At 40.4% G+C, this 26,194-nt stretch overlaps 2 protein-coding genes across 2 annotated transcripts; both read left to right on the top strand.

Moving 5' to 3' along the window:
• Positions 1–150: 150 nt before the first annotated feature.
• LOC136434374 (uncharacterized) lies at positions 151–4,547 on the top strand. The gene is made up of 3 exons (XM_066427162.1): positions 151–268; positions 3,702–3,864; positions 4,262–4,547. The coding sequence occupies exons 2-3, from the start codon at positions 3,766–3,768 to the stop codon at positions 4,541–4,543; spliced, it is 381 nt and encodes a 126-aa protein (XP_066283259.1). The 5' UTR covers positions 151–268; positions 3,702–3,765; the 3' UTR covers positions 4,544–4,547.
• A 3,218-nt stretch (positions 4,548–7,765) lies between these two features.
• On the top strand, positions 7,766–24,626 carry LOC136434373 (ras association domain-containing protein 1-like). Its single transcript, XM_066427161.1, has 7 exons — positions 7,766–8,771; positions 12,894–13,030; positions 15,919–16,026; positions 17,854–17,991; positions 18,641–18,806; positions 21,208–21,326; positions 21,927–24,626. Exons 1-7 carry the CDS (start codon positions 8,129–8,131, stop codon positions 22,086–22,088), a joined length of 1,473 nt encoding a protein of 490 aa, XP_066283258.1. The 5' UTR covers positions 7,766–8,128; the 3' UTR covers positions 22,089–24,626.
• Positions 24,627–26,194: the final 1,568 nt, after the last annotated feature.

Below are 26,194 nucleotides of genomic sequence, written 5' to 3'. Positions count from 1 at the left end.
TGCAGGTTTTATCACATAAAATCACATTTTTGCCTTCTTTTCTTTATAAGAATCAAATAGAAGACGAAGATATCTCATTAGGAAGAGAAAGTTTAGGGGAAAAATCGAAATGAACGAAAAATTGAGAAGTGAAAACGATACGGGGCACTTTAAAACTCCGGTGTGAGACACTAGACAAAAACTTTCCCTTGTTTCCGGACTGGGGCAATAAACAAGAACACGGGACACTGGAATGTCGGCCTAGTTTAGCCGCTTTGGGAGTACCTAGGTAAGAATTCTAGTCAACAGACTTTTACCCAATTCCTGAACTTTCCTAAGCGTACTTTGGTGTGTTTTTGTGTCGGTATTTTGAGGAAAACGGCGAGTAAAATCGGGGGTAAGTTTGACCTCTTCTGAGTCAACAAACAGGAGTGGTGCGATCGACTTTTACCTGATAAGTAAATAATTCTAGGTCACAACAGTCCCGCCCAGGTCAAACACTACAAACCTGAGAAACTCACTCCTTACTAGAACTACAGTAGTGGGGTTTTAGTTAGATTGTACACGTTTTGTACATACACGTATAAAGGTGTTACACCGTTAGTGGGAACTTTGCATAATTTATGCATAACGGGTAAAATGTGTGAAAGAAATTAGCTTAATAACTCTGATCACTTTGAATTTGAATAGAGCAAGTTTTCACATTTCTTGGTTGTCGAAACCCCAACATTACACCTTGTTACAGAACGGATTTGAATGTTATATTGTATATCTTCAAATGTTTACTACTAGTAATTATACAGTGGGTTATTTTAGTTGCTTTCGTAGTGACATACTAGTAAGTGACTGCGAAATATTCCTTTCCATTATCAATTGATTTTACTATTGTACTATAGAATTGTTAACTTGAAGCAAAAAAGACAAAACAAAACCTTCTCTCCCCTCGGCTGCAGTAAACTTGATTGTCCGCAAAAATATTTTCAGTACATTGATTTTTGTTAGAGCACGCCAATATAATTTCTTGGTTCTTAGATTTTGCCTTGGATTTTGGGATGAATTTAGTGGAGCAACTGAGTGAAATGAAAATAAAAAGAAAGACAGCCAGTAATGGCTCCAAATACTGTACAAATTGGGTTTTCTGTGCAGGAAAATTCAAAATGTAGAGAACGTTTCTTACTTGGTAGAGAGAAGAAAAAGGAGTCGTTTATAGTCATGTCATACACACATCTTCATCAGACTTGTATGTTAGATCAAAGTGTCTACACTGTGAAGACGTTTCTAGTTTTACTACATAGTAGTACATTATGCATTGTACAAACTACAGTAGTCGACGAATTCAACACAAGGTTACCACTACCCAGTGTTTACTTTGTGAGGGCACAGCTTGCTGTTCAAAGCACTAATCTCCAAGCAGAGGTTGGTGGGGAAGATTGTGAACGTCTTGTCATATGCCCCGTTTTTCTTTCTGATTGCCCCACCAGAGGTCAGGACATATGATAAGAAGGCCACATTTATTCTTCACCAACCTCTGATTGGAGAGTACTCCAACCCAGGACAAGTGTACTCACCAAGCAGATGTAAGGGTCTGTGTTTTACTTTTTGCATGTCTCTGCAACATTAAGTTTGTCTGCCTAGTACAGAGTAGGAGGCAAAGAGTTAAGATGTTGCAAAAACTCAGAGACTTTGCTGGATCCTTACATCTGCTTGGGGCAAGTGTAGATGAGTTCAGCACAGCCATGGAGTAGTGTTACTGTAAGGAGTGACAGAAAAGCCGGAGATCTATCTGATAAGCCTGTTAAACCTCCTGTAAAGCCCAAAGTTCCCCCATACTGTATCATTCACTTCCTACAGCCTGCTGTAATGGTGTAAGTATGTAGTTATTTATAGTAGCTGCCTGCAGGCCTGTGGGAAATCCTCCCCTGACCTTTGCAGGATTAGCTCATCAGGGTTTGACACAGGGTTGTGTAGGGGGTCTTGGGGAATGAAAATTCTAGAATTTGTATGAAACTTTAACCTGTGTCACACAGTGTGCCAAAAGTGTCCTACCTGGGCTGCCATACTCGGTTATGAAATAGTTAGTTACTAAGGGGGGAGTAAAGGAACCCGGTAAACTAACTAGGAAGGCATCCAGGCTTGGAGTTATACTGTAAGCCTTGTGAGAGCAAACAATTACATGTACATGCACCACAGCTCAAATTGGTAGCACAGCATGATATGAGGCTGCCAGGGGGACCTGCATGGAGAGTAACTGCGTTATGAATGATGCAAAAGTTCTCTGCACTCATAATTTGCAAATTACAAATTTTTAAGATAGATTCAGAAATGTCCCATATCTAGTAAAATTAATGTAATTTCCTTTCGATTATTTCTTTCTTTATTTGCTTCATGTTCAATTGGAACTGCATTATAAAGGCATGCAGAATTTTAGCCTGGGTGCCAGACCCCCAAAACTCTAAAATATCTATCCTGTGGAGATATTTCAGAGCCTGGGCGTCTGGCATCCAGGCAGGCAGAATTTGCATGGGGTATTTAGTCATCATGTCAGAATCTTGGAAGAGTACTGTCAAGAATTTCTAAGATTCTGCTAAGCACTTCCATCTGTTAGCAATGTTAGAGCTTACTACATTTTGTACCTCCTTGTGAGACCCTGAGCCTGACCTTGGCAGGCTCACACATGCACCTCATTAACCTGTCTGGAGCTGATAAGGGTCTAGGAGCAAGGCAATCTGCCTAACTAGTTAATTTAACACTCAACCTAACTCCTACATGCCTAACTTGTACTCTGGTAGGAGTTAGGCAAACAAATCTAGCTCCAGAAATTTCCTTCAACCACCTTCAACCATTACGTCATGCCCCTAGTAGCCACGGCTGTTTAAACTAAGCCTCCACCAGGCCTTCCTATGGTGGTACAGATTGTAGAATTCGGCAAAAAAGGGAATAATTTGCCAGTAGAGTCAGTCCACAGGAAGGTTAACATCTCCCCCTCAGAGCAATATGGTGGCCAAACTTCCCTGGCAAATATTCTCCCTGTACAATGTAGCCAGCTTAGTTAGTCTGGTAGAGACTAGCATGAGACCAACAATCATACTAGAAAGCAGGGAGGAGTTCATAGTTAATCATACTTAACTCTGCCTAACTACATGTACAAACTTTAGGTAGGAGTTAGGTGAACAAACATATCTCAAGAACTTTCCTGTAAACATTACTAGTACGTCATGCTTTTAACAGCTGCTGCAAGACCAACATTCGTGGAAAGCAGGAAGTAATGTTACATTGATCATTGTACCGTTGACTCGGTTAAATAAATCAGTACATGAAAGTTGGCTTGGGCTATAGAAAACTTCCCATTGTGGGTGGATTTAAGTGAGTTCAAGGCACACCTATATTTATTTGGTGACGCTTTTTATTGGTGGTTTTTCTATGACTGGTCATTATTATACAACGTTTCAAAATAATCCTTTGTCAATCAATATGATTACATATGAAACATTTTTAGTTATGCCAAGTAACTTGTTGAAGTATTAGACTCAATCAACAAATGACTATTATTTCAAATGGAATTATTTTCTCTACATTCTTAACTTACCAGCATTGATTTCACTCATTTCTATTATAGGTGAGAATATTTTGGCCTGCAGTTGAATCTGGACAGCACATTTCAATGTAGGGGACAGCAGGGGATTGATTCTCTACATGTTAAACTTAGCAGCATTTTTTTACAGGTGAATTTTGCCAGCGGTTGAATCTGGACAGCACATCTCCTGATGTAGGGAACAGCAGCCCACCATGGCAGAGAAACACAGGCACCAGTACACGGCAGAGAAACACCGGCACCAGTACATGCACAGTATCGAGCTGCAGGACTTCTCACCTCGGGCTCGCATGGTACGGAACAATCTAACAGATTGCCTCTAAATCTGTGTCTCTATCTATATATCTATGAATCTATTGGTCTAGGATAGGGGTAGAATTATATACAACTTACAAGGCAACTCACACCAAGCCGGGTTTGATGTAAATTGTGATCCGATAATTGTATTTTGCTTTATTGTGGCTAGCAGAAGTTACTAACTGAATCCCACGTTATCATACAGAGAATAAAATGGTATACATGTACCAAATACCTGCAAGTGTGGAATGGCGTGACCCACTGTTACAGAAGGGGGTCAACCTTCAGGATTAACAGTTTAACTAAGCTGAACGATACTTTTAGTTATGCTTGTGAATGTGTGATAAAGTGACTGCAACTCAAATACACTGTGACGCCCTCTTGTCTCCCCAGGTCCACAGTCAGCGCCCTGCAGGCAGCTCGCACGGCGGCGGCGCTCACGACAAGCCCGCCATGGCCGCCAGCTTCTTAGGGGGCATCAGCTTCATCATGTCGCTCTGGAACAAACCTAAGGAGGACTCCGAGAAACATCTCGGGCACGACTTTGAGGTGTCGAGCAACCCCACCTGGTGTGATCTGTGTGGGGAGTTTATCTGGGGATTCTACATGAGACAGGCGCTCAGGTGTAAATGTGAGTTATTGATCATTGGTTATCAGTTATTGATAAGTTATTGATGAATGGAACACCTGGACATGAGTTTGAGGTGTCGAGTAACCCCACCTGGTGTGACCTGTGCGGGGAGTTTATCTGGGGATTCTACATGAGACAGGCGCTCAGGTGTAAATGTGAGTTATTGATCATTGGTTATCAGTTATTGATAAGTTATTGATGAATGGAACACCTGGACATGAGTTTTAGGTGTCCAGTAACCCCACCTGGTGTGACCTGTGCGGGGAGTTTATCTGGGGATTCTACATGAGACAGGCGCTCAGATGTAAATGTGAGTTATTGATCATTGGTTATTGATAAGTTATTGATGAATGAAACACCTGTACACGAGTTTGAGGTGTCGAGTAACCCCACCTGGTGTGATCTGTGTGGGGAGTTTATCTGGGGATTCTACATCAGACAGGCGCTCAGGTGTAAATGTGAGTTATTGATTGATCATTGGTTATTGATAAGTTATTGATGAATGAAACACCTGGACATGAGTTTAAGGTGTCGAGTAACCCCACCTGGTGTGATCTGTGTGGGGAGTTTATCTGGGGATTCTACATGAGACAGGCGCTCAGGTGTAAATGTGAGTTATTGATCATTAGTTATTGGTTATAGATGAATGAAACACCTGGACAGGAGTAACCTGTGTGGGGAGTTTATCTGGGGTTCTTGGTCATTACTTACCGGGGTATTGATGTATTGATTTACAAATACAGGTACAGTGAAATTATTGGTAATTACAAAATACCTACTACCTACGCACTCCGTCCACCTGAAATGGTGTCTAGCTTCCTTGGTTTCACTTCTTCCAGGAAGGGAAAGTCATTGATGGATTGATTGTTTATTGCTCTATTGATCACTTGAGTACAGAAACTCTGTTAAATCTTATCATCAAGGTGTTCTCAAAAGAGCCTTTTGAGGAAACTACACTGTACTGGGTAGATGATGCCTTTGCAGAGGTGTGCTCATGATGTGTTTATTTAGCAAAGGTTTTTACCACATGATATAATCATAAACTAAGGTAAATCAAACACGACTTCAAAGCCCCAGGTGTGACACAGTTGTATGTGTGGTGCCTGTTTGTCCCCACTTTATCTGTCTGCCCTTTGAGCCCACTTACCCTCCCTGCTTCACTGATAAGGCACCACTCACAGCTTGCTGCAGTTACAGTTGTTAGTTCAGTCCCTTGTACTTGTGCCTAGTAGCAGATATGGCAGCATGTTTCATTGCTGCTTCAGTAGCAGGGTATACTGTAAACGCATTTAAGTTCGCGTGGTTTTAATTTTGCGGTAGGAAGAAAATGGAGTGTTCGCTGTGTTTTTAAGTTTGCGTTTGAGACGATAGTAGACAAGGGGGTCGGAGCCTCGGAGGGCAAAAAATGTTCACGCCCCTAATCACGGTGGTCTTCAGTCCGCGGAGGAGAGCTTAGTGCGAGACCTGTGAACACAAAACCACCGTGAACATTTCTGCATTTACAGTATTTTTACAGGGAGGGGTTGCTAGCCCTTCTCCATTTCACTGTATCGAAGTATCGTACATGATATCCATTTATACTGGTAATACCATTTACCAGCCAATGAAATTTAGAAAAATATCAAATCTGATTTCCACTAATTTTAGACTGTAAAATGTAATCAGGAAAATGTTCCTAGTTCTTTACAGTTAAGAAACCCCTGAAAAAGTGATGTTTGTGTTATAAAGATATATCAGACTCTTCTAGTTGTACATCAAATTGTGGCATTCAAACCATGGAACTGGGAACTAGGACAAGGTTTTTGTATATATCGTTTTTATTACGGTTTCACCATCTTTTTCGGTGCCAATTATTCTCTGTAGTTCCAGTCCCCAGTAAAGCTGAACCTTTGTATTTCGGCCCCCTCCTGTGAATTATAATACTGAATAGTACATTATGTAAAAAGCCTATTTTTCACCAACTCGAAAGTCCAGATGTGCAAGTCGGTTCTACTTGGTTGGGGACGGACAAAGAAAGTTCTGTGAATTTGTGAAAACTTTTGTGTGCCTTTTTTTTCTGGTCAAAAGTTTGCTCCCTTTTTTTTCACTAGAGTATCTGGTTTTATAAAAACGTTTGTTGCAATTTTTTTAAACGTTTTCCTTTATTATCAGAACTTTCACATTTGTTAGCAATACCATATGCTATGTGCTGTAACAATTTTGGAATTTAGGAACAAGCAAAGAAACTGAAAAAGTCAACAAAATAAAAGAAGAGGAAGAATTGAAAATTTTACAGCCAAAGAACTTTGTTGATGTTTAAATGCGGTTGCCCTAGCAGCTATTCCTACCATCACAATAACTTCTCTCTGCCTTTGAGAACACCACAGATTAGAACTGGCAGTTAAAACTGGCTTGTGGTTAGCTGAATGACTGAACCCATTACGGTGAACACACCCCTTTCACACCCCTACATCACAAAGCACATACAGGTCCAGATAAAGCCTTCAGTGTGCCCGCGCTTATTGACTCTGCACGTTTGTCAAACACGCAGTTCCAGAATCACCAAGCACTCCCCTAATTCCCCCACTTTCCTCCTGTTGAACCTATAAATAACACCAGGGGTAATATCTTATTGATCCATTTGAAAGGAAGCCGGGTTGTAGCTGATAGCAGTTTCCATGGAACCTAAACCATCTGGCCGTGCAGAAACCCGATAAGGCCGGGGTGAATGCCGTTCTCTGGTACTCATCACACGTCACGCTCTCTTTGTTGACCTGAAAGGATCTTCTTTCTGTTTTCTGTGTTGTCGGAAGGGAAACCAAAAATAGGGCATGACGTAAAAGGTAACAATTCTGTAGGTGAAAGGAAGTGAATTTTCTTCATTGAAAAGTGGAGATAATTGAAGCAAGAAGGATGAAAAAAAACCCGAACCGAACCTTTGCTGAAAGGAGTCCAAAAATAGGGCATGACATAAAAGGTAACAATTGTCACAAAGTGAATTTTCTCCATTGAAAAGCAGGAATAATTGAAGCGTGTTAGTGTGATTGGTGAAGAATTTTTTTGTTTAACAAGTTTGCTCAGTGCAAGGCCAGTCTTGGACCACTTTTTGGCACTGAATTAACGCTCACTGAACCAGCATCTCTTCTCCCGAAGTCAGAAATATCATTCAACCTTAGGCAAGCTCGACTAAATGATCATGACTCAATAGGAGAAACAGGGGCAGAAGAATTTTGTGAGTGATGAGAACCACATGCTTCTTTAGTTCCGCCCGGCACATGTAGACTGTGAGAGGAAGGAGTGCAGCAGGTTCAGTCACACTTCCTGTTGTGCTACCGACAGGAGGGTGGTGAAATTAGTCTAGCCGGGATTCCTGACTCATTTCTCACGCATGCTGTACATGTATGTACTGTAGTGGTGCCGCCGGTCCAGCCAACACGCCACGTCAGAAAAACCTGCCGTTAGCTCCGCCTTTGTTACCCAGTCCCGCCTCGAGAGACTTGACTTGTTGAACCTAACCGTTGTTACGTGTAACGGCCGGTTGGCCGACAGTTTGTGTGCGGCTTTTGTTTGCCAATTGCTGTGTTGTTGTGTACCGTGTGTGTGGACCGTCACTTCACTAGTGTGGGCGTTAAGGGAAGAAGCCCGTCAGAATGGTGGAGAGTACCATGGCTGAGAAACTCTTCCAGTCTCCCAGCCTGCTGACTTTACTGAGCGACTTGGACCACAAGGAGGAGTGTACGACCAGGGAGGACCTGTCCAGCTACCTGTGCGAGTTGTACGATGTGGATACGCTGGTGGAGGGGAGGGAGGTGCTTCTTATGAAGGCGGGAGCCCAGGAGGACTTCGCACGTGTGAACCGGAGACTACAACGTCACAAGAAGAGATCGCTGGCGGAAGAAATCGTTCTCCTGTCGACGTTTCTCGACGGGAGCGCGAAGGAGGAACAAGAGGTACGTGAGGACAAGCTGGGATACTACGACAGCGACTTGGAGAGCCTGTCGGAGTGTGATGTGAACGTGCACCTTCAGTACCCGAACGTCTCGAGTCTGAAGTGTCAGATTTCCATGATCCTTCACAAGGTCATGGTCATCGAGGACCGACTGCGCAGACTGACCGGGAGTAGGATGGACCTGTTGAGCGCGGGAGAACACGGAAATATGGCGGACTTCGATGAAACGTTGGACGATGTCGCGACGGAAAGCGACCCGGGAACGGGAGACAGCGGATATTCTGGGTCAGGACTGAAAGCTAAAACTACGGATCCCATGTTTTCACCATGCAGAGGAACATCAAGTAATTATTCTTCATTTTGTGTCATCTAATTCCTTACTAGTGTTTGTAATAATCTTATGCGTGAACTTTAATCAATTTTGTCTTCAGATTAATTTCTGATAAATGTTTTTCCTTACAATGGTGTACATGTACTAGCTAACATGTCTTGACAAATCTACCGAGGTGATATTTCTCGCCCTAGGGCTACAAAGTAGTTTTATGTTGTTGTTTATTTATTTATTCATTCATTGAAATTACAACATGGCGATGCAGTGAAGTAATGGCTGTCAAGTCATGTCAGCTTATACACACTGAAATATACATGCAAATACAAGACTTATCTTTTATTTTATTTGAATGATTTTGATACTTCCTTACTGTATATCCTGTACATGGAAGTGCTGTCATTGAGACAGTGAATCACTCAAAAACTTTTGTCTTTCAAACATTTTGTATTTTTCTGGCACTGAATTTTTCATGCTCACTGGTTGTATCAGAATTGTTTGTGACAAGTGATTGTCAAGTATTGAATAGTATAGATTTCCATGTTAAAAGAAGTCAGTGATCCGCTGGCTTGAACCAGACAATGCGGCAGAAATCCCAGCCTGTTTTCAGTACCCCGAAGCTGATTGTGTTCGGCCACAGTCGCCCTGACATGCATGATGTAACGGTGACCTTACAACGGCCGGAACTGTTCCGCCCGTGGTCTGACGGCCTGCAGGCTTTGTTGACTCGGGCTGTCTGTGTGTGTGTTTTACTTCCAGTTCAGCACACAGGGCTGTACTGTAGGGCGGACTGTCTGTGTGTGTGTTTTACTTCCAGTTCAGCACACAGGGCTGTACTGTAGGCTTAGCCCGACCCCTTCAGGACTCCAAATTCATTTTGGGGAATAGGTCACTGGTGCACCTAGCCTAGAAATTTAGTTGCACTTACAAAATTTGGGTGCACAACATAAGAGTAGAATCATCAACAAAACTTAATTACAGATCCCCTCTCTCCAGAAGTTGAATCTGAAAGTTTAAAGTACCCTTAGTAAGTAATACACTCACTCACTCTTTTTCTGACACTACTTAAACGTCAAGAATATGCTATATACACAATACTTGAGTGTGCGATACCTTTACATATAGTATTAAATAACAGTTTAAAAATTGCAAAAATGTGGTGCACAGCTCCAAATTGGATGCACAAAAGAAGTTGAAAAGTGCATAATTTATGCCCCCAGTATTTCCAGCCCGACACCATGGCCTTGGAACAGAAACAACAATTATGTGGCGACAACGTGGCGAAATAAGTGGCTAAATAAGTAGAACTCACATCAACAGCACAGATGGGCCCTTCAGGTTTTGCCACACAAAGGGCTTTTAGTACCTTTATCTGACAGTGATCAGTGGGTTTGCACAAGGACCTTGGTTTGTGACAGTACATGAACAAGACATACGACACATTCATTCCACAAGTTATTGAAATCTTGCTAGAGGGATGAAAAGAGAAAAGAGCTTTGCAACAGAACTGAGTCAGCTTACAGATGTGATTTTTGTGGCAGAGACTGCCATTCTCGTATAGGGCTGTTTAGCCATAGTCGATGCTGTAGGGCTGTTGTGAATTAGGATTTTACCATGGTCAATACTGACCGACGGAGGCCATATATATATATATGCTAGAGGGATGACTGACTTATTGTAATAAATTCAGATCTGTCCAAACTTTGATCCTTAGCCATTAAACAGGTTGTTATCCTTAGACTAGTACAATGTACATGTTGTACTAGCTTACATGTGTATGAAAATCAACACTTTCACTCCACAAGTTAGTGGAAATCTTGCAAGAGGGGATAAATTCAAATCCATCCAAAACTTTGATGGTGGATCTTTTTTCACCAAAACAGGTTATCGTCCTAACACCACCAATTTCAAAATCTATTACACATTGTGACCAGTGGCTTTGTGACAACGCTTATGTAACAGCATTTTACAACTTTCGTACGCATGCTGGCGCCACAGTAATTCCATAATTTGTCCCAAAATTATATATCTTTGCCACACCTGCCCACCACCAACAAGAGAATCAAGAAAATTATGTACCCTGCGGGCAAACCAGACAATAGCCACGAAACCTGCCATTTAGCGGCAGTAATAAGGGGGTCAAAACATGTAATTTTGGATGTCAGAAATCCAGACAATGAGTGAATTGAGTAAGTTTTCACTAGGTGGAGACTTGTGGTTAAAGTGGAGGAAAAGTCATGCAAACAAAAAGTGAAACTTGTTTGACATTCTAACGTGCACATTTTTTCTGGAAACAACCATTTTGCAATTTAATACAAGGGTCATTAACATACAGGAAATATTAACATACTAGTACAGGAAATATTAACAGTTTACCTTAGACTAGATTTTTCTTTGTATTATGCTGTGTTCACAGTCAAAACTGCCCAAGAAGACCCCTCAGGGGACCAATAGAATCTTGTCTATGTCGACTGGTGGTCACCATAGACAGGATTCTTAATATGTTAGTTGGAAAAATCATCTAAGGCACCACCGAAAAGGCGGTCACTTGTACTGGGTTGAGCGTACTTTGGATTCTTTACTTTAAGAAATCTGCTGACCCCCATCTTTTTATGATATGGTTTAATTTGCACAACAATTGCAACGGTGACAATGTATGGCAATGAACATATAACATAATAAACAATCTAGGTGTATTTTTCTAATTACTACTTTATTATATCAAATATAATCTACAGTGATATTTATTAACTATGTCATAAATTGATTTCAAGCCAATAGAAGAAAAGTTTGCTCAAACATATATGTACACATACAGCACACTAGGATAGTAGGAAACAGGTGTGCCTTGTACATTGTACCTGACTGTTGACGTGTGCTAATATTGACCTGAGTCCTGACGCAGGTGTGTGTGTGTGCTGGCACTTGTAGTCACCTGTAGGTCGTGTCGCTGCCTTGTAGGTCAGTTCACACATGAAGTTTAGTCTCTACTATTTAACTAGTGCTAACCACGCCGGCTATAGGGAAAAAAACTGTAAATGCATTTAAGATTTTAATTTCACGGTAGGGAGAAAATGGAGTGTTCGCGGTGGCTTTAAGTTCGGGTTTGAAACAATAGTAGTACTAGTGCTACAGAAACACAGGCAGAAATGTTTGCGGCAAAGAGCTTACCGCAGAAAACACGAACATTAAACCACCCTAAAGCCCCCGTCACAAATAAGAAATTCAGCTCGGCCGACGTGTTGGCGAGCTTTAAATGTGCATTTTCGGCCGAAGTACGGCCGACGTCCTGCCGATTACGCGGGCTTCGGGCGATTTTTAGAAATCAAAGTTGATCCAAATATTGGCCTTTTACCAGGTAAGTCGATTCCGACTTCGTCCATGTCCAAGTGATGGTACCATCTCATGGGGAATTTGTAGCTTTTAGTGTTCGACGGAAGTCACCCGAGATTTCTATTGGAAAATACGGTCGACGCTCGGGCGATTTTGACATTCGGCGAGCTTTGGACGATTTACAAAGTCGGCCGACGCTCGCATTAATTGTGACGCCGGCTTAAACATTTCTGCATTAAATTTTACAGTATTTGCCAGGAGGGAAAAATTAGGGTAAAATTAGGGGGAATTACTAATCTTACTGTGGACTGACTCTACTGGCCAATCACTTTTTTTGTAAAGTCTACAATCCATACCCCCGTAGGAAGGCCTGGTGGAGGTCATACATGAAGTTGAACTGATACAGATCTGACTGTGAAATATAGAGACCCGTTGTTTCTGTGGTTTCTGTTCCTGGACTTTGTTCATATAGTTTATATAGAAAGTTAACGTTGCAATGTACTATCAGTACATACTTCTGAATCACTTCCCTGAAAAGTTCTAAAACTTATAGTAAAAGTAAAACTTGATAGCACTTAGACTAAGAGGGAGCAAAACTTTTATGAGGCGGCACACTTTCACTGACATGTTATTCCCCTCACTTGTCACAGTGGTTAAGATTAGTGAATATGTGCATGTTTGAGGCACATTTTGTTCTATGTTTTATTATACATGTATGTCCTGACTGTCTTGATGGCAGACCACCAGGTGCCTATATCTTGATGCAGGTCTTGGCTTTATCGTAACGTTTCCTTGTTTCCCCCAGACTGCAGATACACCTGTCACGTTAGGTGCCGACCCTCCGTCTCTCTGGAATGTTCCACTCCCACCGAGGGGGGTAGTCCTTTCACCACCCCCGACAGCCCGACCACGGAACACGCACGACTGGCTACCACAAACCTGGTAAGACTTTTGGATTGGTCAAGATATCCCGTAAATCTCAAATCTGCTCTCAGTCTGTAATATGTTTCATGGCAAACCTTTTTCCTATTTCCCAAGAGTAGAGACTGCCTCCTTCTTCTTATTATTATTAACTAATATACAAACCTTGTAAGGCTTTTCGATTAGTCAAAATTTAAGTGTACGGTAAATCTCAAATCTGCTCTGGAATATGTGTCATCATGGCAAACCTTTGTCAAGGCAGCATATATAGTTTTCCTTTTTCCATAGGGTTACAAGAGACTCCCTCCTCCTTGTATACAAACCTCAAAATTTAGTATCAAATATTTTGTGGTATCTGTATCATTCTGGAAAGCCTTCAACATAACATGTATATACCAGCTGCATGGTAAAGAGAAATGGCTGAAGTAATCAGTAATTTTAGTCTATTTTTTGCAAGAGGATGTCTAGATCTGTTTGGTATCAATTCCCTGGAAACAAATTTAAATTTGCCCTGAAGATAACTATCACCCTTGTGTGATAGGAAGATGCCCCTGGCCAAACATGTCCTTCAGGATCTAATGTAAGTCTAGTAGCATCTGCATTGCAATATACGTATCGTATGCTTCATGCCAAACCTTTGTGAAAGCAGTATAGTTTTCCTTTTTTCCTTCTTACAGACTGCACCTCCCAAACAACCAACATTTACTCCCTTGGGACATCAGGAAAGAAAATCATTTTTATTCAGTGCCCATTAATTGTAGCCTGGAATCCAAACCTATTATGGCTCTGGAGAGGAGACTCGGGAGCTATAATAGGTTTGGATTCCAGGCTAATTAATTAAACATCTCAAGTTATCCTGTTGATAAACCAACCTATTTGATATCAACTGACATCATGTACTAACAAATACCGGTCTTATGTACTAATTTAATTGTTGACAGTAGTAATGAGTCTGGATGTTTTCTGTCAGACCAAGTCCTTGGTCAGACTGAGGATTTCTATTTGTTAGAAGCTAATAAATGCTCAGGAAACAAATATATTAATTCCTAACCTTGTGTGTTGAAAGTGGTAAGTCTGGATACTTTCTCTCATAAGCTAATAAATTGGCTAGGAACAAATATGTCTTGAAGCTACTCCAACCTTGTGTTGAAAGTTGGTCCCAAATCTTGCATGTCTTTTATTAAAGCCCAATAAAAGTGTAAGTCACAGTGCAAGGCCTACAATGTTGACAGAAAATGATGTAATCCTCCTGAAATAGCCTGATATTGCCAGTAGAACTGTGTGAAAAGGTGTTCATGACAACCGTAATAAGCCTGGATACTCTGTCAGACTGAAGAATACATTCAGCTAAGAACTTCTGCAGAAACAAATCCTTTCTGAGGTTAATCCCAACCCTTCTATGTTGAAAGTTGGGCCCAGGCGACACACGTCTTTTATTAACAGAAGGTGAAAGTCTTTTGTATTGAAGTAAAGATTTATTGAAAATCTGTCAGCATCTGCACTGCAATAAGTTTCATGGCCAACCTTTGAAAGTTGTCCCCAGGCCGTGCATGTCTTTTATCAAAGTCTAATAAAAGTGTAAGTCACAGTGCGAGGCCTTGTTAGACAGAAAATGATGTAAGTCTCCAGAAATAGCCTGATATAGCCAGTAGAACTGTGTGTACACGTGTGGCTGGTTAGTTCTGCCAATATTGACTTCCTAATTGGATTACCCATGGGGATTTGGTCTAAATTACCTTTCTGCCACTGGGTATTTTTTTTTGCATTTGCAAGGGGAATTTTATTACAATCTTGGTAAAATTTGAAGAAAAAGTAAATTTGGAAAGTAGCATATTGTGTGTCATCAAATCTTAAGTGACAGGTGTTAGATATGAGTGTGGATTCTCTTTTCTCTAAGGGGTAGGCAGTCTGTTTTATATTTCTGTAATTCGTTGAGAAAGCCATCTATATAACTGCCTTCCTTGATTTTAGGGTAATACGTAGGGGGTTCTTCTGTCCTAAATTCAGTGTAAAGTGTTGTCAGGACCCCCCATGCAGACCCTCAGATACTGCTTTAAGTATAACACATCTCGAATTCATAAGCAGAAGGAATGGATTAGTGCTGGTATGATGGGTATGAAATCAAACATTTATGTTTTTTGGGGGGATCAAGGCATGACTAATGAAATTAAAAGTTGGAATGCCACCCTAAATCTCATGTTACAAGTTGTCTTTATTATTCATGTGACATAAACCCAGATAGAATCCATGCAGAATGCTGTTGCAATATCATAGTACTGTAAACTTTCTTGGTGTTTTCATTTTTGTGGTGACCTCTCTACCACACATTCATGACACTTCAGATAGTGTTTCCATAGCATTATTACAGTTTGTCTGTACTACGAAATTGTTTCAACAGTGACTTTAAGCTAAGCCACAAAAAAACATTTCCCTCTACTGGCCATGGGAAATAAAAAACCACTGTGCAAATAAATGAATTAACTGAGTAATGTTCATATAGACTTTAGAGAGATCAAAATACACTCTTGCTAATTAGTACATGTGTTGGTGACAGAAAAAGCATTCTTAATTTTCATGCCCTGGCTAGATCTACTAGTATCTGTATCTATATAGCCGGTATAACCGCCATTAGGGGTAACACACCAGCTTCGCAGGCACGCGGCGCGGCAGCAGCTGGTCATATTACACCGAACGGTCTGTTACACCTAGTCTTTGCATATCTGACTGCAACTGTTCTTTAAAGCTACTTAGCATGTGCACCTGAAGCTTATGGGCCAGGAGTAGTACAACAATGTCAGTTGGAAAATGTTCCTTTTTTCCCCTGAAACTCAGAAATTTGTTCTACGGACATGAAAATAAAATTGAGAACTTTTTAGATTTGAAACTCAGTCATGATGTCTCCTTCCCAGAATTCCCCAGACCTGAACACGGGCGGCTCGGGTCACATGACCAAAGAGGAGGTGCGGCGAGCGGTGGAGCAGTACAACGCTGAGACCAACGGCCTTGTGCTGCAACTGGTATGTTCCTAGCTATATTATATAGCCAATCCATGTACATGTAGTATGATCATACTAATCAATAAGAGAGTCTGCATGGGGGGAGACAATGCTCTACGCTAAATTCAGAAGAACCTCCTACGTATTACGCTAAAATCAAGGAAGGTAATTATTAATAAGCAAAATTTGGTTGCCTTGCCACCAATTATGTGACTAAGGCGGTTTTCCCTACGAATTGCGGGAAATAAAAATAAGATGCCTACGCTTTACGGAAGAAAGCATGCAGTCCCTCTAATATTAATGAAGCCAGATTTGCGTAGGATTGTGTTTCTTTAAAATTTGTACATACCAAGCTAAGGTATGTATGGTCGATACTGACAGATGAGTGTACCTTATGATCTCAGAATCGTACCTAATTATAACCATAGCAGTTTGTTAACTTAAAGTAACTCCAGTTTTGCTTGAGCGACATCAATGAAATGTATTGTTTTAAGATAAATTAGATGGAATGGGAGAAATACTGGACAGTCAGGTCAAGAAAACAGCTGACAAATTAAACTGAGCTATCAACATGCACCCAAGGTAGCCTTATATTCTACAATATCATATCCCTTTTTTCTCACAGTTAATCATAGGCTTGTATTTTTGTCCTCCCTGAGAAACAAGTAGTTGTATTGTACTGGCCCAGTTCTGCCTTACCGGTAGCTATTTTTCCTGTTGAGGTCAGAGCTAAAAGCCAGGTTCTGATCTCATTTCCTCTTGTCTTAGTGCCAAGGTCATACACGTACATCCTTCTGGTTCTGTGCCAAGGTCATACTTCCGGGGGCGTTCCTAATTAACACAGGGATACCTACGCTGTCTTCTGCTTTCCTTACACTCACCTCCATGTGTTAAACTATTCCTGGACAAGTCACTGAACATACTGTTACTTAGTAATACTTTATTGAAAACACCACTGGTTTGGCCAGATTTAACTTTAATTAAATTTGTAGCCCCCCATAATTATGTATGACCTCATTCTTACTACAGGTCCTGGAATACCTGTACTGTCTTCTGCTTTCCTTACACTTACCTCCATGTGTTAAACTATTCCTAGACAAGTCACTGAACACTACTGTTAACAATAACAGTAACCGGTCTGGCAGGATTTTACTTTAATTTGTAGCCACCACATATATGTATGACCTCATCCCTACCATGGGAATACCTGCACTGTCTTCTGCTTTCATAATGTTATACTATCCTCAATGTTTAAAATTCCTAGTCACTGAACACCACTGGTGTGGCTGCATTTTACTAATTTGTAGCCACCACAAGTCATATAATATGTATGACCTCATCCCTAACAGGAATACCTGCACTGTCATCTGCTTTTAGACTATTCCAGGTCACTGAACACCACTTGTGTGGCAGGATTTTGCTTTTTAGCGTTACCTTACAAACTGACAACACCAGAATACCTCCGCTGTCTTCTGCTTTTACACTATGCCAGATCACTGAACACTTCTTGTGTGGCAGGAATTTATCCACCACATACTATACTCTACAAACATTCAAACTGACAACTATAGGACCTTATGTTTATGAGTACCAGCTCAGAAAAGAAAAAAGAAATTGTCAAGCCTTCAAGCGCCAGAGTTATCAAAACTTTGTTTTTCCCTAGAACTGTCATAGAGTGGAACTCATTGCCACCAAGTACTGTAGGAGCATTCTCACTAGATAGCTCCAAACAAGGCTTACGACTTTTGAGGTGTGACAGGTCAGTGTAATATAACCAGCTGCTGTGCTACCATTTCAAACCTTATACGTTGTAGTAACTTAGTATGGCTTGTTTATTTTCGCCAACAGCAAGCCGACGGCGAATCATTCCGAGGCTACATCCGCGTGCACATGAACCTGTCGCGACCCGTCACGGTCGCTGCCGGAACCCGACCCCTGACCCTTTACGGCTCACTACGAATCAACGACCAGGAGGACACAATAAAGGTAGGCCTGCCGCACGGTCAAATTTTTTCCCCAGAATCACGCACAATCACTAAAAACGAAAACTGTGCCAGATTTGAGGCTCTCAACTGCATATTTACCAAATCTGTCAAAACAAGGACCCAAAATTAAAAACTTAATTGTGAAAGGCTTACGACTTCTTTCATTTTTTGTCCAATACCCCTAATAAGTTGGTGAAGGTAGAGCCTGGAACTAAACAGGATGGCACTCAGGCTACTGATAAGTGTGGTGTCGTGTTGGCATAATGGTTAGGGTGTTTGGCCCAGAACCCAGGCAGTGGAAGGAGAGGGTTAGGCTCCACCTTCCAATACTGTAAATCACTTTAATATAGCGGCAGGAAAATATAGCTGTTAGGGGGAAATGGAGTAGGTCACAGCACTTAAATTTAACAGTGGGGACAAACATTACCGTCTCAAATATTAGTGATCAGATATTTGCGATGATGAAATTCTAGCTGTTGACTATAGTGACCGTTAAATCAGCTAATATTAAGTTTACAGTTAACAAATCAAGAATTAGACTATGTACCCTGGATACAGTGAATAACAAACAACCCACTGCCCCTACGGCCTCAAAATGGCTTGATGGGACTACCTTAAGTTTAACCTTAATTTTCAAACCCCTGATAAAGGAGACGACGACGTTCCACCTCCCGCGAGACACGATCAAGGCGCTGCACATCACTAGCGACACGACCGTTCGCGAGGTCATCCAGGCGCTGCTCAAGAAGTTCAAGGTCACGGACAACCCCAGGAAGTTCGCTCTGTTCGAGAAGACGGTGGAACGGGAGGGCAACGGTGAGGTTTTTTTTTTAATTTCCAAATTTAAAGATATTACTGTAATTCTTGTTTCTTTCACTGTAACTTTATGTTCACTGTTTTCACAGTCACCTCTGTACCGTGCACTTGTCATCACCATGAAAAAACCTGTTGTTATCATCTATTCCTTCACGCATCCGTTGCCAGTGTAAATCACTTGTGGCCACCGTGAAGTTAAAGTGAATTACAATATTCTTCAAATGTTTGCTAGGGGATTATTTTGGCATTTTTCACTTTGACCTCTCCACCACACATTCATGATACTGCAAATATGTGTTAAATGTATTACTTCTGTACAGAATTGTTTCTGCCAGGAACTCAAAACACTGCAGCTAAACCTCCTTTCCCTGTCTACCGCAGAATTAAGTGCCTGTGAAAATTAATGTATCACAGTATATTCAGTTATTCAATCCAAGAAGCCAACATTTGCCTCCACCAATTGCAGGGCAGAATATTTTCCAATGTCCCCTTTCCAAGGGACAGTATCAAATTCCATTTGTCTCGTCAAGTGTCTTACCAAATTCAAAATAAACAATGTTTGTTGTATTGTGTTTAAAAAGTCTATGGCTATTGAAGCATTCAAAACTACATTTAAAAGGTAGAATGTAGGATTTCTTTCCCCACATCTCTTTCCTTTTTGGACATTATATCTATCTGCTAAACTTGAGATAAACAGGTTTTCGGCCCCTTTTGTTCTCTGTGGTTCACCTACTCTGTGGAAAACACTCCAGCGTGGATCGTGCAGGTCTGAGCCACTTGTGGGGTTAAGTGTGTGTGAAGAACAGTCTATGCTGACGTCAGAAGGCCGGCTGGAGACTGTAGGGCCTTGAGGGGGGGTCCTGTAGACGGTGACGTGTAGTGTGTGCAGATTGAAGTAGATCTGCATCAAAACAAGTGTATAGGAGGAGAAATCTGTGACCTCTTAGTACTAGGCAGGTACCACTGAGGGCCAAATGGAAACATGGAAATGAAAGGATTTCGAATCAGTAAATATAACCAGAGCAAACCAGAAAAATGCCTTGTGGAAAGCTGGGCTGCTGAAACAATGAGGCTTCATACATGTACAATCATGCATTTACTTATCCTAAGGTTTTATTTCACAGTAGGAGTGAGAAGGAGTTTTTAGTGCTGTTTGAAGTTCACGGTTGAAAAAAATTATGTAGTACAGTGGAATTACAAAACACATATTTGCAATGTTGATATTTCACCATGATAAAAGGTCACCATGAAAATCGCAAAAATAACTCGGCAAACATTTCAAGATTTACAATTTAAAAAGTTTATTGTTCCTTTTATATTAATTCTGATGTGATTTATGACTACAAGTGGAAGCCACAGGTACTACACACATAGGCAACCTAAATATCCACCCTGGGTTACACCACCTGTCACCATGGCTGAGAAAGTATGACAAACCCTGCTGTACGTCATAACTGGACTTTATAAATCTCTGCCTACATGGGAAGGTCACGACCGGGCAAAGGTCATTTCTTTAACCTTCTCCCTGCTGCCTTACTCTGTAACCAATAGAGACTGTATAAAATTATGTTCATCGTGTAAAGTTTGAGTTTGAATAATAAATCTTAAACCAAATCATCAGAGAATGTAGTGCCAAACGGATACTTCATTGTGCTAAAGGTTAACCTTCTCCCTGCTGCCTATGTCTGTAACCACTAGAGAATTGGGTGCCAAACAACTACTTCAGTGTGGTAAAGGTTAACCTTCTCCCTGCTGCATAACCCTGTAACCACTTACAGATGTTGGACTGAAAGACTCTCTCAGCAAAAGGTTAATTTTAATAATGGAAAGGTTGTGACTGCTCTTGTGATATAGTTTGTTGATTGAAATTGCTTCTTGATTACATTTTTTGTCATCCATCATTTGCAAGTGGCATAAAGCTGTTTGCCCAGCGCTCTACATGTAGCTACATAAGGCAGGGTGAATGGAATTCGGTGTCAAACAGTCTGTCACAAGAACTTTTGCTACGTATTTCCAAAGCGTTTTTTTTATTCATTGCTTGAAAAATGCCTTAAAATTTGCAACAAAATCTAAGTTGGACATGATGTAACTAGAGAGACACAGCCTTTTCAGCTCAGTGTTTCATAATTACTCTGGTGACGACAGAAATTGTTCCGGCTCTGTTTGTGAGGCTATGCATTTTTTTATCACACTTGCACTGGGGCATGAAAATAAGATGTAGTCTAAGACTAAATATTTTCAGAAGTGTGTTATTTTGTTCCAAGTCTCACATTTGCCTTTGCTTATTTACCAGCCATTGACACAGAAACAAAGCCTTACAAAGATGGTATAGCAAAGAACCCCCATGATACTGTTACTGTATCTTATGACTGATCTTGCTGTTTTTGTTGATTTTCCCCAGTCCTGATGAGGGTATTACCAGACACAGAAGAACCGCTGCACCTCAGTCTACATTGGGGACCCAACAACACACAACACGAGTTTGTACTACAGGAAAACGAGTTCACAGGAGAAATCATGGTGAGGACTCATGAACGCAAAGATCAATTAACCTAAAAGTCAAAAGGCTCCGTCCGGGAGGGACTTGATCTTAACTGCACTCAATCATCACTTCAGAATTTGTGTTAAAAGCCCGAATCTAGCTGTCTCTGCCGCCAGGGCTAACCCTTTGTGATAGTCACAGAACTGATCTAGTTTGGTAGCCCTGGTTGTAATGCCTTTTCTAACAAATACCCTATAGATAAGAGTGCTAACTGTACTTGGTCCAGTAAAAGATTAATGAATACAGAAATAGATACAGTACAATGCAAAACATGTATCTTTCACCCCTGTCCACTGGGAGGCCACTGTTACAGTACCGACTGTACAATATATTCCCCTCTACAACTGAAGTTTTAGACATAACACTTGGATAGATAGATTAACTAGAAACTTTCTCTTCCTCTTGACTGGCTGCATGCCACTGTACAGTGAACCAATAGATAAATACGTTGATGAAGGTTAGACATCCAGGTAATAAGATACGCCAAAAATAATTACTCAAGCAACTGGATAAGATTTTGAAATTAAATAGATTGATACTTTTAATTTTTTTTAAACACATATCTCTCCCCCCTCCAGTGGGATGCGTTCAGCCTGCCTGAGCTGCACAACTTCCTCATCATCCTGGACCGGGAGGAGGATGAGCACATGCGGCAGGTGATGGACAGGTACAACACCTACAAGGAGAAGCTGGAGGAGGCTCTGCTGGGGGTCGCACCTGTCGTACAGTGTTCTGCATGACACCTGGGCACCTCACCTGTTGTAAGGTGTTGTGCATGACACCTGGGCAGTTCACCTGTCGTAAGGTGTTCCGCATAACAATGTAAACAAACAAACAAACAAACAAACACACATCCTAACTGAGCAGCTCACCTGCTGTACAGTGTTCCGCATGACACCTGGGCGGCTCACCAGTTGTAAGGTGTTGTGCATGACACCTGGGCGGCTCACCTGTCCTAAGGTGTTCCACATGACAACGTAAACAAGCAAACGCACACCACATCATTGAGTGAGTGTCTCACCTTCGTAAAGTGTTCTGCAATTGGCAACACACATCCTAGACACTTTCTGTGGAGAAAAGCAACTGTTATACTGTGCATCGGTTTATGTGAAAAACAGATCATGCTGGCTACAGACAATGCTTGTAGCCATAATGTTGCTCTGCATTTGAAATAACTAATATAGTACTGTTAAACAGCTTATGTTGGCAACCAGCTAACAGATACAGGTTGCACAGACAGCAGCCTAGGTATGTGTCAAATGTAAGATTGAGACATTCTTTCTAGACATGACTTTTCATTGATATGAAAGTTTTGCAATCATGTTTTGAAACTACAGTACTACTGGCTGTTTAAGATTCAAGCAACATGAAAATAGTGACATGTTTTTGACCAAATTGTTTTATTTGCTTTCATTTGATGTGAAAGACTCCTTTTTTTTTTAAAATTTGCAATCGAGCTGGCCATGAGGCAACAAACTAAAACTTTTTTTCCCTAGATTATTTGTCAACTTTCTGGCTATAGCATACATTTTTCTTGCTGTCTTTCACAAAATTGTGGCTATGCAAAACACCTGAAGTTTACAGTTAAGTTTCTTAAGTTCTTCATATTCCCTTGATGTAATAAAAGAAAGCCAGTGATCCCTAGCCTGGGTTGTTTGGTGAGAGAGAGTATTGGAGTGTAGATTAAACAGGGATTTGGTACCCTGGTCCCATCAAACACAGTGCTTTTAAAAGGTGCCTTTAGAGAGATGAAAGATGTGCATGTAGAAGTTAGAGTAAACCCTGAGTATTTGAGCCAGTGGCAATTTAGTGCATGCAGACACCTTAGTAGTAGGGTGCTAGTACCAGAACCAGAGTTATGTTACTGTACTTTTTTATTCAATTTTTTTGCATGGCATAGCCTTGAAGTTTGCAATAATTTTTGTTTAAGAATTTTAATGCAAATCTAGTCTGTGATCTAGAGATTTTTCCTAGTTTCCTTTTAAGTTTTAAGTTAATATGAAACTATTTTGAATTGGAGGTAAGTTTATAATCAAGCACATAACAAGATACATGTACTGTTGCTAAGATCTAGGATGTTATATTGAATATGTCTAGTGATGTCATGTATTATACAACACAGAACCACCTTGAAATTTCTGAGAATTTTTTCAGGAGAGTGCGCATGCAAAGACGAAGTTTTGCAAGAAAAGTTACGTAAAAGCCATTAATTGTAAATTTATTGATTGAAGAATTGAAGCCAAAACTGTAATAAAAAACTATTTATTATAAGATGATGCCAACAAAAGCAATGTGCTTTTTCAACAGGCCAAATTTAGACGTGTACATATTTTTGGATGTCAGAGAAATCCAAGTTTCAGGGTGGTTGTAAAAAAAATTAATGTTAAATTTGTAACTTGCACCCTTTGAACGTACCTATGAGTATGATACCAAAGATATGATATTTTCAAAGTGTTTGTAACTTGTACAGCATTGAAAGGTTCAAAACAAACTGAAAAGGTAAATGTTTGTCAGCTCTCTTGAAAATGTATATTTAGTGTTTAAGAGTATAAGTAGGGAAGTAAATAGGTGTAAAATAATGTAAAGTTTGGGCCAAATGTAATATTACGTATAAGTTTGTATCTGGAGCACCTTGTACATGTACCTTCATTCTCAATGAAAGATAGTTGTAAACTTGACACTTAATTGATATTTTCTTTGTGTTATGCCAAAAATGTAATTATGCAGAAAATACTATAAAGAAATGTTTTATTCTCTTAAGTTTAGATGATTTAAGTATTATATATTTTGTGAACATGTGCCTTAGAAATACTCTATTCAAAGTTGTGTTAAATTATACTTCCATATTATTTTATTGTCCTCCTTTACACATAAACAAGATTAGAACATGCACTGGTTTGTGCCTGTCAATATTTTGTGCTATATGAAACATAACCAGCTTGCTATAGTCTGTGGTTAGTTTCATCACGTTGGTAAAAGAGTGAACAACAAAGCGCTTTATTCACAACCAAGGCAAATTCACTGGTTCACTTTGCGCTGCAGCCAGGTGGCGCTGCTAACAATGCGGTCCCAAGTTTCTTATCATTGCTGTTTCACAATATTTTGTATGTGATGGTACTTCATGTTTGGGACCGTATTGTCAGCAATGACACCTAGCTTCAGGGTGAAGTAGAACCATGTCATTATACATATATTGCCCTGGAGAAGATGATAGATGGTCAGGGAAATGTCAGCTGTTATTTTACTCCTTGGTTGTGAATAAAGACATTCTGAACTTAGTTACATGTATTCAGCTTGCTACAGTGCCTTATATTGTAGCCTCAGAGACTGAATCTAGCTGCTATTCAAGAGCTATATGTAAAAGTTTGAGTTCTTTGATTGAAAATGTCATTCAAACAAGATCATCTTAATGTTTGTGCTCAAAATCACACCTTTTGGGGCTTTCACTCGCAAATGAACTCGATTTAAGTGGCCTTAGTGATGTCTTAGATACAATGTATCTCCTTTCCGATATTGGAAGTTCAAACCTAAGAAATTTGAAATTTGTGGATGACGCTTTGGTAACACATTGCCACAAATGGCAAAGTGAACCATACATGTCAAATTCGACTACATTTGTATCTATGTCATGAATGTCAGGAACTTTGAAATACATTGTACACTACAACTCTGGAAAAATAGGTTGAACTTCAGAATTTGAGTTTTCCAAGGATGTCATCCATAAAATCAAGTTCCAGTATCCTAAATATCCAAAGCCTGTAGACATGTACAACGTAGGTGCCAAAAAGAGCTTTCACATGTTACTGAGGCTTAAAGTTAGAACAACTCAAATTATGCAAAAACTTCAAGACATCATGTAAGAAATAAGATGTGGATCAATCTGTTTCTTGTGCCTTTCAAGGAATCAAACCCTCCTTCAGTCTGCAATAAACAAACATGAAACTTTAAGAAGTTTGTGTGTCTTCTGTTTTACCTGTTGTCTTTACCAATTGAACAGATCATCATCATCAGTCAATGTGCTTAGATAGATACAGGTAGTTGGTAGATAGGCCACACCAATTTAATTTCTTGGTTAATGGATTTCTGTTTTCATGACTTTTTTTTCTAAATTTTTTTTGGGGGAAAATAAAAATCCGTTAACCAAGAAATTAAATTGGTGTGGCCATACAGGTAATTAAATAGATACAGGTATCAAAATCATTGTTCCGAGTTCTGTGAGTCAATTCTTCGAGTTTGAGAACAGTTCAACTTCTCATAATGTCAGGTCTCGGTGTTGCAAAATTTTGAATGTGTCTGGGGAGCCAGACAAGACTCAATGTCATCTACATGTGTGAGTAATGTAAACTCTACTGATCCAGCTGGGTACCCTAAGGCCACACCAATTTAATTTCTTGGTTAACAGATTATTTGTTTTAATTTTAGCAAAAAAAATCATGAAAACAGAAGGCTGAGGTGAAAACTTACACCTGACCCTTACATGTAATTGTGTGCGCCAAAGTACAAACTTTCCTCTGAGATTCTGTTTTCCTGTTGATTTTCCAATTTAGCAGGCCCGAGGTATGCACACTTCAGGTAAACTTTCATACAGACATTCTGTTCATCCATACTCGCTACTCTTAGTGGGATTAAACTAGTGCTGCGGACCGGTATTGTAGAAATTGATTAGGTACAGGTCCAAAATACCGGATCATGAAGTACCGGTACTGTACCGGTATAAATTTACACCAAGTATGTGCTTATTTTATGACTGATCTCCTGATCTCAAATGCAACACCAAACGTGACCAAAGTGATACCTTGGAACAGCGTACAATGTAACTGATATGCTACAGATCATTCAGGCAGGC

The sequence above is a fragment of the Branchiostoma lanceolatum genome, chromosome 5 (genome assembly GCF_035083965.1).
Source record: "Branchiostoma lanceolatum isolate klBraLanc5 chromosome 5, klBraLanc5.hap2, whole genome shotgun sequence".
Classification (NCBI taxonomy): Eukaryota; Metazoa; Chordata; class Leptocardii; order Amphioxiformes; family Branchiostomatidae; genus Branchiostoma; species Branchiostoma lanceolatum.
Note: the sequence above shows the minus strand (reverse complement) of the source record. Positions and strands in the feature narration are given on the sequence as shown.